Consider the following 14,229-nt stretch of genomic DNA (forward strand, 5'->3'; position numbering starts at 1 on the left):
ACTGCATAGAATTCCTTTAAATGCGGTTGTCGCTACCTTTATTTTTCAGGAGTTAATGCGGTTGTCGAATGCAGTTGTCACTCCTGTATTTTAGTGAATTATGTGTGTACAGAACGCAATTAAGGAGTGAAAGGTGAACTGACAACCGAATTTAGCTGCAGTGTGTACGTGGCCTTCATGCACTCAACTGTTGCAGCTTCAATTACGTTGAGGGACGGGTACGGGTGGGACTACCATACTTCTATTATTAATGACATGAATGTGAATGCCCCCTAATTCTGTTTTAAACGTATAATATATTATATAGCCAATATACACAGAGAGAGAAAAAACACTGTTATTTGTATTTATGAGGGCCATACAAGTCTACAGTCCTAGCAGAGGTCAGATCGGGTCTGTGTGTCTTGAACATTGTCATGCTGCTAACAATTTCCTCAGTGATCAACAGGAAAATGCACAAATAATGTTACCACAATGCTCTAACTACATTATTACAGTTTGTGCTGGAGAGGTCAGGGCACAGTGCTATTCTGAGTTCTCTAACCTACTCAATAAATTGGATTACATACCAAACATTATATGTTTTTTCATTCTTATCGTAAATTAAATAGCATACAAAGACATTGTTTGTTGTAAATATTACCATGACTGCAGGAGACATATAAAAAGGAAATATGATTAGTATTTAAATGCATGTGTGTCCAAGTTCACAAACATACCTTAAATGTGTCTGCAGTATGTTCAGAAGGTGGACATCTGTGTCTGTCTGTGTGTGTGTGTGTGTGCGTGTGTGTGTGTGTGTGTGTGTGTGAGGAGGTTGAGAAAGACTGACGCTCTGTTTAAAGTTCAGTGTTAAGTCTTGCTGCTGTATTTCAATCTGTCAGACGTGCTTTCCTCCATTTAGAAGAATAGGTTGTTCTCTCTCTCTGTCTAGCTCTCTCTCTCCCCCTTTCTCTTTCTCTTTCGCTTTCTCTTTCTCTTTCTCTTTCTCTTTCTCTTTCTCTTTCTCTGTAATAAAGAGTGACAGGGGCCGTGTGTTAGTTACACTATGAAAACACAAAGCATAGAGCTCGCTTGAAAACTCAGACGTGTTTGTATATGGTTGACGTGTACTGCTTAAGCCACTTTTTGTCATTCATCCCAATTTGATGAAATTCAATCTAAAAGAGGTTTGCTGGTCCATGTCTGTTCAATAATATTATTTTTATTATATTTTTTACATTTTTGTTTAGTTTTTGAATTTTGTTTTTACTTTTTGTTTTTGTGTGTTTGTTTTTTGTTTGTTTAGATTTTGTTTTATGTGTTGTTCTTGTTTGATGTTTGAGTAAAAAAATTACATTTTGCGTATAAGAAACTTGTCAAACTTATGAATGACGTGACCATTTTATGTGGCTTAACTGAGTAGTGTGTGTGTGTGTGTGTGTGTGTGCACGTACATATGTGCACTTAGTTATACTTTTAAGACAAAACAAGTCATTTTGCCAGCGTTGTTTCAGACATCTGGGGACATCCTAAAATGGAAAATGATTCATAAAATTTTTTTCCTAAAACTGAAATGTTCCTTTTATGCTTAGGAATAGTCTGTAGTAATTAATATGATCTTTATGTAAAAACAATAGAAGCCTATGATACTGAACATTAAGATAAGCAAAGTAAGTGTGTGTGTGTGTGTGTGTGTGTGTGTGTGTGTGTGTGTGTGTGTGTGTGTGTGAGAGAGTGTGAAGCTGCGCTCCGCGCTACACCATGTCATGCTCTGGCCCTTTAAGAGGCAATCTAGCAGCTTAGAGCTATAGAGACGGGTGGAGAGAGAGAAAGAGAGAGAGAGGGGAGGGAGTGCGAGGTTCGGCGTGTGAGAGTGTGTGTGCAGCGGAGAGAGAAACAGAAACAGTCTTTGGTTTTGCGAGAGGTTAGAGGAGCACCAGGCAGCGTGTGCGTGTATGTGTGTGTGTGTTCTCGGAGGTCCCCGGGTGTCGGACGCGTATGTTGTCGTGGAAGGACTCCTGCATCTCAGACCCCTTGTTTCAGCATGCTTACTGAGCCTGAGCTTCCTCAGGAGTTTAACAGGTACGTTCACACACTCATGCACGAGACGCTCACTTTTCCAAGCCGTGCCGGGAGGAAGAGAGCGAGGGACAGGCAGATGAGCAGGAGAGAGAGTGTGTTTGTGTATGTTAGTCTAAGAAACAGACTTTATTAGTTTGTTTGGCATGTTTGAGGCTGGCTGTGTGTGAATGTGTCTGCGGTTTAGAAAAGAGAAGAAAGTTCAGTGTGACTGCGAGGTGTGTGTTTTCTAGACGCACTCTGTGAGCATGGGACGCTGGGACTGTCTTCTCAGTATCCCACTTTGAAACTAAGTTGTAAATGTCTCTAGTATCTGGTCTAACAGGTTACATGCTGTCGGTGTGTGTGTGTTTGTCTACCACCCCATATACACACATATATATATATATATATATATATATATATATATATATATATGTGAGTGTGAGTGTAAGATGGCGTTTGATAAGGGTCGGTGCTCTCCCGTCAGTGTTCCCTGGCGCAACCTCTCTTTTTTTGTGCATGTTGCACTTCAGGGTAACACGCTTGGCAACTAAAACACAGAGTATTTCACTTCTGTATGACTTTCTTGCTTCACAAAGCCTTTTTTTCCATTTGTCAGTGTTGTTTTAATCTTGTTTATGTTGTTTTGGTGTTTTATTGTGGCCAGATGTCTGCATTGGCCTTCTGTTGTGGTGGTCCGAGGTGGGAAATGTTCTCACCTACTTTAATATGTCAACAAAAGTGGCTTTGCTGCCGTTTGACTTTAAAGCTCCATAGGGAAGATTACCCATAATAATCGTTTTTAATGCAAGCTTCACCCCTGACACACACACACATTTTTTATTGCATTAGAGCACTGCACTGTTTTACCAGATGAAACTAATCTTTTGTTCAGCGATAAACTCTGGGGTTTTATCCCTGAATTAAGAACACATTTATACGTCAGGAAAATGTGTTTTTAATAAATCATCATGCTCTCTCTGGGGGGAGGGCAGGGGGGAGATAACAACAACTATGAGGAATTAAACATTTAAAGGATTACATAGGAAAGCAGAATGTATAGTGATAAATGTAGGGATTACAATGACTTAGAAGAAACGGATGGTTAAACTCTACTTTTCAGTAATGCTGGCTGTCAGTGGTTAAAGAGCATGAAACTGATTGTGTGTGTGTGTGTGTGTGTGTGTGTGTGTGAGGACGGGAGCGAAAGTGCAGTGTTTGTCCATGTAGAGTGTGGCTGTGTGTGTGTCTCTTCTGTCCTGATGCTGAGTGTTTTTGAAAAAGTCTGCTTTTATGTTTTAATTTGAGCATAGGAAAACAGTTTCACTGACATGAAGCGAGGAAATAATGAGAGATATAAAAAATGAAATTATAATGTTTGATGGTGATACAAAGTAATTTATAATTGTTTTTTGTATGTTTACATCTTAGAACACTCATCTTATGAATGCTTAAATTAAAAAGATTTACTTATATTTACTTTTGTTTTCATTTTAAAATTAGCACACTGTAAAATGCAAGAGGTTTTGTTAAAGATTTTATAGTATGAAAATTGACTTTTGATTAATTTATTAAGAACATTTCCTGTTTGGTGTAGTTTATTTTATATATTTTACATCTAAAAATACAGAACTATGAAGTGTTTTTCAAATCATCTGTACTACAAAACAGTAGTAGATAGTTATACGAAATGTTGCTTTGCTTAAAATGTTGTTAAATCTTCATCCTAAATATTTTGAATATATAATAATTATAAATAATATAATAATTATAATTAATAATAATATAAATAATATTACAATGTTGTGTATTATTATTATTATTGGAGTGGTGATTTGGGTGAGTTTAGCTTCATTGGAGGAGCACAGAGGAGATTCTATGGCCAAACTGTCACATTCCTCAAAGAGAGAGAGAGACAGCGAGCGAGTGAGGGAGAGGGAAAGGGGACTTTAACACTTCTCCATTTGTCTCCCTCCTTTAATGGATGGTTGTGTTACATCTCACTCTCTCACTCTCTCTTTCTCTGTCTGTCTTTCTCTGGGTCGGTCAATTCTTCCTGGTAAAGATACACAGAGAAAACAGTGGGTTCGTGCACCACTTATCATGTGTGATTGAACTAGCTGTAGACAAATGTGGCTGATGCACTTCAATTTTTGATTCCTCTGCATCAAAGAGAAAACAGTTTAAACCACCAGCCTACCTTTACCTCCGTCACTTTAACACATATTACTTGCAAGCTTCTTTGTAGCATACGCAAAGTGTGGCATTAACTAGTTGAAGAAATGTGTTTATGTAGTTGGATATAGAGCCAAAATGTCCCCAGAAGTGAGATACATCTAAAATAAATCTTTGGAGAACATTCAGAGACCTTGTCATTGTAAAAAAAAAAAAAAAATGTATATGTTATAGTGTTTATAATTAGCTTTATAGAAACACAATTGACGTCTGTGGTTGAGGGACTATATTAAGACATTATAACTTTATATTGAGGGGACCAAATGACTGTTGTGGTGACCAGATAGTGTCTTAAGAAAAACAGCTTAGTAAACATAACAAATACTGTCTAAATATAAATTTAGAAAGAGTTATATCAGGTTTAGGGGAAAGAAAATATCTTAGCTTTGTAGAAAAACAAAAGAAGTCAACGGATAGTCTCCACAGTGATAGAAAAACAAACATTTGTGTGTTTGTACATATATGTGTGTGTGTGTGTGTGTTTGTACTTGACTGGGTACAAATTTATACCTAAACAAGAGCTAAATGTGACAAGCATTCCCTTTGAGGACTTTTGGGGGGAAGGGGGGGGGGGGGGTGACATATGTATGTATGTATATATATATATATATATATATATATATATTAGTAGTAACTTTAAAAAATATATATATATTTTCAGTTAAGGTGTGTTTATCACTACAAAATCTGTGTTGTGGCCTCATTTAAAGTGTGTGTGTGTGTGTGTGTTCTGTCTGATTGATGGAGGTTCTGGATCTTCTCTCTGGGTCATTCATTGCAGACTGGCTCCATTGTGTAGTCCGTGTTATGAGCTCTCGCAGCGGCTTGATAACCGTGTCTCCATGAAAAAAAAAGGATGGTCAGCAGAGAAGAATGCTTAAGTGTTTCCTCCTCCCCCTTCAGAAGTCTTCCCAGACCTCCCCTGTGCGATCAGCTGACCGTCGGGACGTCCGCTAAGACTGAGGGGAACGGAATTCCTTTTTGGTTAAAGTCTTATTTATCAAGTCTGCGAGGATAATAACACAAAACAGTATGACGACAAGTTAGAGGTGACGGCCTATCAAATGCTTATCAAAATGCTGCTTTTTTTCTATCCAGTCCCTCAAGCTCTATAATAACGGCTCTGTACTTGCAGGTAAAGGAGGAGTCTGGGTGGAAGACTGTGTTGTATATGCCTGTTATACCCAGTTTGTTGTTGTACAGGCCTGTATGAATGGAGTAAATTATACCAGCACCTATTTTCACAGCCACCCAGGGCTTCTGGGAGCAAATCACGATGGATACGCATTTGACAGGGGCATCATATTCACAGACACTCACACACACTAAAAGAAGACAAGCAGAGGCTGAGAAAGTTTTCATAGAAGTTTCAAGTGTGTGTGTGTAATATGTAAAATGTCACTAGAAACATGAGTCAGTCCAGAGAAATAAATAATTAGAGATGAGAGATGACAGGAAACTATGCAGACAGATGAAGTGATGACTAAAATACTGGCAACCCCCCTCTGTATGTATGTGTGTGTGTGTGTGTGTGTTGATGCAGCAGTTGCCTTGGCACTGTGGGAACGGCGTTCACTGGTGCCTTGTGTCCACCCAGCGGCAAACACACACCATTGCTTATTATGCGTTTGTGTGCGAGCGGGCTTGTTTTCGCTTTGCTCATATGACTTTTGATTTTGTGTGTGTGTGACTTCACCTCCATGCCTAAACAGTAATGGCTGACAGTGACATTAGGCTCTGTGTTCTTGTCTTTTGTGGCGACGCTGGACAGGAAATTGGGGTGGCCCTGCAGCCCTAGCGTCAGAGGGAAAAACAGAGACGGCTTTGTGTTTTCTCTGAGTGCGTGTGTGAATAATGTGTGTATTTAGAGACACGTACACTTGTGTGAAATTATTATTCACCGACTTTTGGGGGGGGGGGAGTAGACTTTTTAAAGAAGTTTCTAGGAGTTTCTATGAACAAATCTGAAAATGTTTTTGTGAGAGATTAGTGATGTGTAAATCTCTAATAAAGTACAAAAAAAAATTATTTACAAATTCCAGTAATTTTCTGCTACTTTTTATTGCTGCAGTGTTACTAAAATGGTTTGTATGTTAATAAAACATTTTCACTTCTTATTTTTTTTTAGCATTGGTGCATGGAAATGTGATCTTTATACTATGTTTTGGTAAACTAACCCCCCACCCCACATAAAAATCCAAGTGCCCTCACAGCAGCAGAGAACGCTGTGATCAGTGATTACGGCATGAATGATGAAGAGCCCTCACAAGTTTGCACTACGGATGAATTTACTTCAGCGGAGTCCCTCTCTCTGACTCTCTCTTCGCTTCTGTTCCTCTGCCGGCCGCTCCATTCCCACAGAGAGAAAAATTGAGAGCGCTATAAATAGCTGTAAAGCAATATACTTAAAAGACTGTTCAAAACAGAGAGAGTCGGGCACAAATGTTTGATTGTGCAAACGGGGGACGTCCTGACGGGACTATCTGTGACTTTATTGTCCTGGGAGCAGAAGATAAAGAATAGAGAGAGGGATGAGCACTTCTCCTAATGTCTAAGTGGATTGTGAGGTATTCTCAGTTTCCTTCCGGACTGGTTGTCTGAACTTTTGGACACACTTTGTTTCATTCCCACACTCTGATAACAAAGAAGAGCTGACCTCCCTAATCACATAATCATATTACACTGGAATTTACCTTCACCAAGTGATGTTTTAATATATTTTAAGGCAGCATAATGCATCAGAATTTTTTTTTTGTAAATGTATACATATTCTAATTTTATTCTTATACAAAGTTGTATTCAAAGGCATCAGTGTTACATAATATAATGCTAATTAATATTATTAGCATTATTTAAAAACAACATAAGGTGTCTATCTTAACTTTTTCAAAGACACTGTGTGTGTCTGAATGCTTTTTATCGTAGGCATGCGGGCAACATCCGCAAAGCATCATGCAAGTTTTTCCGTGGGCCGCGCACATCCGAGTGTGTGCGTATGTGACACGTTTAGCCTCAAAATTATGTCCTGTCATTAGAGGCACTTCTCGAGTGTTAACCACTGCTGATGGTGATTAGGTAAAGCTCCTAGATTCAGTATTTAAAGTGCAGCTCCACTCCGCTGTTTAATGGACCCTGTATTTTGGACGATTAGCGTCTGCGGAGAAATGTACATGTGATATGAGAGGGATTTAGGAGAGCGCTCAATCTGCGTCTAAGCTCAAAGGGGAAGTGTGCCTTTAATCTGGGTTTAACGCACGCAGTCTGCGGGAGGGGGCCGAGCGGCACACCAGTGGGGCGGCCATTAGCTTTTAACGATTAGCCGTGAAAGTTAGCCTCTAGACCTGCAGTTCAGATGGGATGGGGTGTGAATGCTGAAGTTTGCAAAATATACAAAAAAAGTGATGGCATTTTCTTTGATAATACAGCCTGAACTGGATAATACTGGTGTTTGGAAATTATACTGGCATCATTTGTGTTCCTACATAAGTGTGTGTTTAGTCACCTCACCCATATCAGCACATTAGGCTTTGATATTCGAGGCTGTTTATGAATAACATAATTCTTAGCCTTGTGAAAATGAAAGGCAATAAAGTTATTAATCCACCAGATAATGAGCTGTTAAAGTTTACAATGCAAATAAGCAGACATGACTAGCCTGTAAAGAAGTCTTAGCTTCAGAGACTGTTCTTTGTGTGTCTGTGTTGTGTTAGCGAGTGTGTGTGTGTGTCGGTGGACAGGGTCTGTGTGTGTTTGGCAGGCCGGCCTTTATTGGAACCACAGAAGGATGGAGTGAAATTATGCTAATGGCTGCTAATTATGACCTTGGAGACCAGCTTTTCTGCCAATTTATCTGCTTAATAAAACCCTCTCTTTTTTAATCCCAACATCTCGACAAGCTTTAAATGTTTCATGTAGACTCTCCACCACGACAGGTCTGCCAACTTTAAATGAAATAGTGGCTATAACCTGTTCACCCGGAGAGCAGAATTGTATAGTAATTATACTTCAAAGGCTCGCAGGAAAATAGACATTTTATTGCTCAAGAGGAGCTGTGAAAAGCTTCTGTCAGTGGGCCGGCAAGGAAGTAGAGAAGAGGCAAAAGGAAGAGTGCGTGAGACAGGGAAGAGCGGAAAACGGATGCAGACGTGTCTAAAGGTGCGCACAGATATGAATGACGGAGATATATTTATAAAGAAAAGGCTCTCATATGAGTAATTTTTGTAAGAAATATTGCCTTGAAAATGTCCAATTCCACTAAATGATTCCGGTTCCATTGACGACTCTTTTTCTTTTTTGGAAGTATTTGTCAATTATTTTTATTATATACTGAAAAAACTATTCTATTTCTATTTACTACAAATCGGTTCTAAATTGGTCTCTTTAACTGCTAGATTTCCAGCTATTCATTACCTTGATTTAAGTTTCACAAGCCTTAACTAAACAGTTATTAAACACCGGTTCTCGGGTTCGAATTGGATGTGACGAGCAATTTACTGGTTCCAATAAGGACTGGTTCTCGATTGCCTATGAGGGTCATGTGTGTGTCTTTGTTAGTCCTGATGTGTGTGTTGGGGGTTGGTGTGTTAGAGAAAGCGGCACAGAGGTGTGTGTGTGTCGGAGTGAAACAAAAGGGCCCAGTGTGTGTGAGTGTCTGGAGGTAGAGTAAACACAGTGCTGGTGGAGGGGCAGACAGGCCCAAGTGCAGTTTATACAGCTGCGCTGACTGCTTTTACTGCCCCAGTGTGAACCAGCATAAAGCCAAGGTACCCCACACATACACATTCACATTTATACAGCCAAAATAACGCAGATATAGTCACCAATACTCACAATTGTATGTATTACACACCTGCGTTAGTGTTTATGACAGAGTGGTTGCTGTTAGGCACTAGCAGTATGACATCTGCATCATAGTTTATCATTTAACTCTTCACTCCATCTCATCTATAGAGTTAGTTGAAGCTTGTCTTCATTGTTACTGTAGCCGCCAGCCTTGGGTTTGATTGAGGTGAGTCTTATTCATCCCGTCCAGACAGCTAGAAATGTTATATGATGTTTGTCTTTACAGCTAATCTAAACCAAATACGCAGTAAATGAGAGAAAGAGAAACCTTAGCAGTGCTCAGAGATGTGGCGTCTGAGTCAGTCCAGGGCTATGAGAATACCATACAGTTCAGCACACACAACTTGGACTGCACTGAGACGGCAGATGCTAGTTGATCAAAGATAATCGAAGTAAAAAAGTAACCTCTCTATTGCACTGACTTTGTGCTGTATGTCAGTCTCATTTTTCTACCTCAGAGCATAAGTAATTATTAGATAAAGGGTTAAAAAAGAAAGTTGTAAAGTGTAACAGTGAGCTATAAAGTCAGTTATAAAATCACGGTTGAGATATAAAGTAGCAGTCGCAGGATATGAAGTAACATTATGAGATATGAAATTGCAATTATAAGATTTAAACTTGTATTGTGAAAAAAGTTACAATTACAGGAAAAAGTCACAATAATGAGAAATAAAGTTACAGTTGTGAGAAATAGTCATAATTATGAGAAAGTCGCAGTTGTGAGCAATTACAAGAAATTTGCAGTTATGAGATACAAAGTCATATTGTGAAAAAAAGTGCAATTACAGGAAATAAAGTAGCAATAATGAGAAATAAAGTTGCAATTGTGAGAAAGTCGTAATTATGGGAAAGTCACAATTGTGAGAAATTATGAGAAATAATTTGCAATTATGAGAGATAAAGTTGTATTGAGAGATATAGAAAGACATTGTAAGATGAAGCTGAGTCATAGTTGCAATTCTAAGAGAAATAAGTCAAAATTGTGAAAACAAGTTGCCACTGCAGTATTTGCAATTATGAGATATATAGTCACAATACTGAAAAATAAAGTTACACTTGTGAGATATAAAATCATAATTTGAGAAAGTTACAATTGTGAGGAATAGTCACAATTGTGAGATATTAAGTTGCAATTACGCAAAATAACTGTGTATGTAGTATATACTTTAATAATTATGATATATAGTATTATATATGTGACCCTGGACCACAAAACCAGTCTTAAGTGTCAATTTTTCGAAATTGAGATTTATAAATCATCTGAAAGCTGAATAAATAAGCTTTCCATTGATGTATGATTTGTTAGGATCGAACAATATTTGGCCGAGATACAACTATCTGAATATCTGCGGGTGCAAAAAAATCTAAATATTGATAAAATCGCCTTTAAAGTTGTCCAAATGAAGTTCTTAACAATGCATCTTACTAATCAAAAATTAAGTTTTGATATAACTACGGTAAGAAATTTACAAAATATCTTCATGGAACATGATCTTTACTTAATATCCTAATGATTTTTGGCATAAAAAAAACATTGATAATTTTGACCCATACAATGTATTTTCGGCTATTGCTACAAATATACCCCAGCGACTTAAGACTGTTCTTGTGGTCCAGGGTCACATATATATATATATATATATATATATATATATATAGTATATGGAATGGGCTTCCATAATTTTGCTTGTACAACAGCTTTTGGGGCAAAGCAAAGTATACTGCAACAGTGCAGTGAAATAAAATTTGTTTGCCAATTCTTTTAGTTGCAGAGTAGGAGCCAAATAAAAGTACTTCTCTCCATCTCCCTTTATCCTTGCCTGTCTTTTTCTCTTAAAAGAGTGGTACTTATTCCCCAGGGCCATAGTAACACTAGCCCCAAGGCTGAGAAGCGTCTATGAAAGCACTTAGGCAATGCCGTGAGCCAGATGAAATCTTATTACGAGAGCATATTCATTTTTCCTTCCCGTGTATTGTGGGAGAGAGAGTTCATTTAATAAATGCTTTTTCTTCCTGACGGTATCAGAGGAACACAGACCGTCATCGAGGCCTATTTTCTCTGGCATTGTCAACACCATATACACTGTCATTAACATCTACTGTGGCACACACGCTCATGCACACACCATTGTCTGTCTGTGTTCTTGGCTAACGTGATATTTGATGTGTGCACTTTTCTTTAATGGGCCGCTCGAGTCTTTACATCAAACAGGCTGGCTAAACACATCCTGTGCGGTGCTGCTACAGTAAATGGCTCTGTGATAGTGTAGGTGGGACATCTCTTTGATGGAGGGATAGATGTGGACAAAGCTACGGCATTGATGGCTGTCATTATGCGAGTAGTGTGTGTGTGTGTGTGTGTGTGTGAAATGCTCCCGTATATGTCACTCACAATTAAACAACAGCCACGTCTCTGTCTCTGCCATGTATTTCCTGAATGCCTCAGTCACTTTTCCTTTCTCATTTTTCCAGGATGTCTTCCAAGCGACCAGCCTCTCCATATGGGGGAACAGATGGAGAGGTAGTCATGGCGACGAGCAGACAGCGATTGGAGGATGAAGAGGTTGACAGACATGCTGTCATTCACTTGCCCCTGAGTTCGTACTGCAGCAAAGTGTCCCCACGATCTCCGCGACTGCTCGACAGCCCCCCAACACTGCACGCGAACATGGTAGGTCAAACCTACACTCAAACCTCTCTCATACGATTGGACGAGGTCAGCGCCTCTCAGTTGGTTAATATGCATTTGACTCCTCCTTCTTAGAATAAGCCCTTCCCATTGTCTTTCGCTCACTTACACTTTTGGCGTGGAAATGCCCGTCACGCTTCGATGATGTCATGGGCAGATGCAGCGAGACAGGTCGTCCTTTTGAATGTGGCCGAAATGACTCATAAGCTTGGCTGTTCATGTGTCATTTCGGAGTGTGAGTTCATGATGGGTCAGATATTCAAAGCCATAAGATGCAATATAAGCGAGATGGACCCTATGACCCCAAAGCGTTATCCTCACGTTAACAAGCACATGAGCTCTAGTATCTCTTCAGTGACCTTTCGCCTGACTCTACTATCTCTTCCTCTCGATAACAACAGGCTTCAGGAATCAATTTGGCTGTAAAACAATGAATCAGTACTTAAGGAACTTAACAGTAAGCTAATTCTGCAATTAACTGTGATTACAGTGCACGCTGGAGTCTGCAGTTTTGGAACCGTTTCTCACAATAAACCAAAGTCCTCGAGCTTTCTCACTCAAGCGTCTCCTTCGTTCTCACTTTATACACTCAGCTTGCAGCACGGTGTGTTTGTTTATGACTGTCGGTTCTCTCTTTTAGAGTCGCTGGCTGTTAAACTTCTATATTTTGGGGGTGAAAATGTGAAAAAAATTGTACCTTTTAGGCGGGGTGCATATTAGTGCCTTAAAGTACTAATATGCTCCATTTACATTCCTAAAAATAAAGGTTCCAAAAGGAGGTTTTCACAGCGATGCTGTAGACCCCTTTTAGTTTCCCCCCCAAGAACCTTTCAGTAATTTTTTTTTAAATGTGTGAAGAGCATTTTAATAATCTGAAGCACCTTTTTTCACTATAAAGAACCTTTTATTCGATGGAAAGTGGAACGTTTTATTCGATGGAATGTTAAAGGCTCTTTATGGAACCAGATGCCAAAGAACCTTTATTTTTAAGTGTGTATGGGAAGGTAATGCACAAAAATGTGTCTTTTGAGGGTCCTGCCCTGGTGACAAACTTAATTGTGCGCTTTTCTGTGCAATAAGTTTAGATTTGACACAGATTTGCATTTGGCTGCTGTAGATGATGATGTCAGTTCAGTAATACAAATAATAAAGCTGCACATGAAACCAAATGTTTATTATACAATGGATTATTCTTATTAATCATAACGTGAATAATTATGTATCAGCTGCAGTGCAGTGCTTGTAATTGTTGTGTTATCTGAAAGACTAGACTGCTGTCTCTGTCTCTCGCGCTGACATGACAGAGGTGGCATGAAAAAACACGCGCGCTGTATTTGATGTGGATTAATAAAGCGTATCCGTCTCGAGCACGGGCGGATTTAGGGGAAAGCAGGCTGGCATATGTGAGACATTAAGTTCCCCTGAGCCGATCCGCGCTGACTGGCAGAAGAGTTGAGTGAGAGAGAGATTTACACAAGTGGGGACTCGGAGGGGCTTTGTCACGGCAATTGTATAAAGTGATAGGGAAGTGTAAATCGACTCGGCGAGTCCCTGGGTAGCGCGCAGCGGAAGATTACCGCTTTATCTTGTCATTGTAAATTAACACGGCAGCGGCGCACACGCGCTTCAGACTCCGCTGACCTCTTCATCCTGAGAGAGAGAGAGAGAGAGAGAGAAGGAGAGGCGCGTTCGTGATGATGGGGTCAGCGGGGCTGAAGCGCGCACAACCTGCTACAATAGAAGTCGGTGTCGCTCCTGCCAGTTTTTTACAGGCGGGAAGTAGAGGCTTTGAAACCGAAAGGTGGGAAGAGCTTTACACGCAGGTGATAATAGCGAGGTGTTAATTACTCTCCCTTTTGTCCGGTTAATGAGGAGAGGCATTAAGGAAAGACGCGTGTTTCACGTTAAGATTTGTTCTTAGATGTGTCAAATGCAGCCTTTTAATGTCAAAACCAACAGAATACCCGTTAACCTGACTCCTGTACAGTTAATAAAAGATTGCTTTTGTAAAAATCTAAACTTTTTCATAAATGTAATTTTCCAAAACAACATTAAAAGCTAATTTAATTTGTTTATATATTTCTATCTTAATATATTTTTATTTAATCATTTAAATACTTTAATACTTTATTTTTAATTATTTTAAAATAGTTTTTACATAAATTTTGATTATAATAAAATTAATTTGAGTTTTATTGTCGATATTTAAAGAGAGAAACCAACAAAACGATCAGAGCAGTTAGTAAAACTAAACTCAAATTTTATACTTTTTTTTTAATAAAAAAATATTTGGAACATTTTGCTTAAGTGTCACAAATATTCATTTGCGTTCTTGCATTTTTCATGTTTTTTTGTTTTTTTTCTTCCAAAAAAATATAATTTACAAATCTGACAATCCAGTGTCACACAAATGTAATTAA

General features: G+C 38.9%; 1 protein-coding gene across 1 annotated transcript in view; it reads left to right on the plus strand.

The window, feature by feature from the left end:
* Positions 1–1,863: 1,863 nt before the first annotated feature.
* The window catches only part of sox5 (SRY-box transcription factor 5), a 78,916-nt gene continuing 66,550 nt past the window's right edge, over positions 1,864–14,229 (plus strand). The window contains exons 1-2 of the mRNA XM_079399601.1: positions 1,864–2,064; positions 11,593–11,791. Of these exons, the coding sequence (XP_079255727.1) occupies positions 2,027–2,064; positions 11,593–11,791 (237 nt within the window). The 5' untranslated portion in view covers positions 1,864–2,026. The remainder of the gene's footprint in view (positions 2,065–11,592; positions 11,792–14,229) is intronic.

The sequence above is a fragment of the Barbus barbus genome (genome assembly GCF_936440315.1).
Source record: "Barbus barbus genome assembly, chromosome: 39".
Taxonomy (NCBI): domain Eukaryota; kingdom Metazoa; phylum Chordata; class Actinopteri; order Cypriniformes; family Cyprinidae; genus Barbus; species Barbus barbus.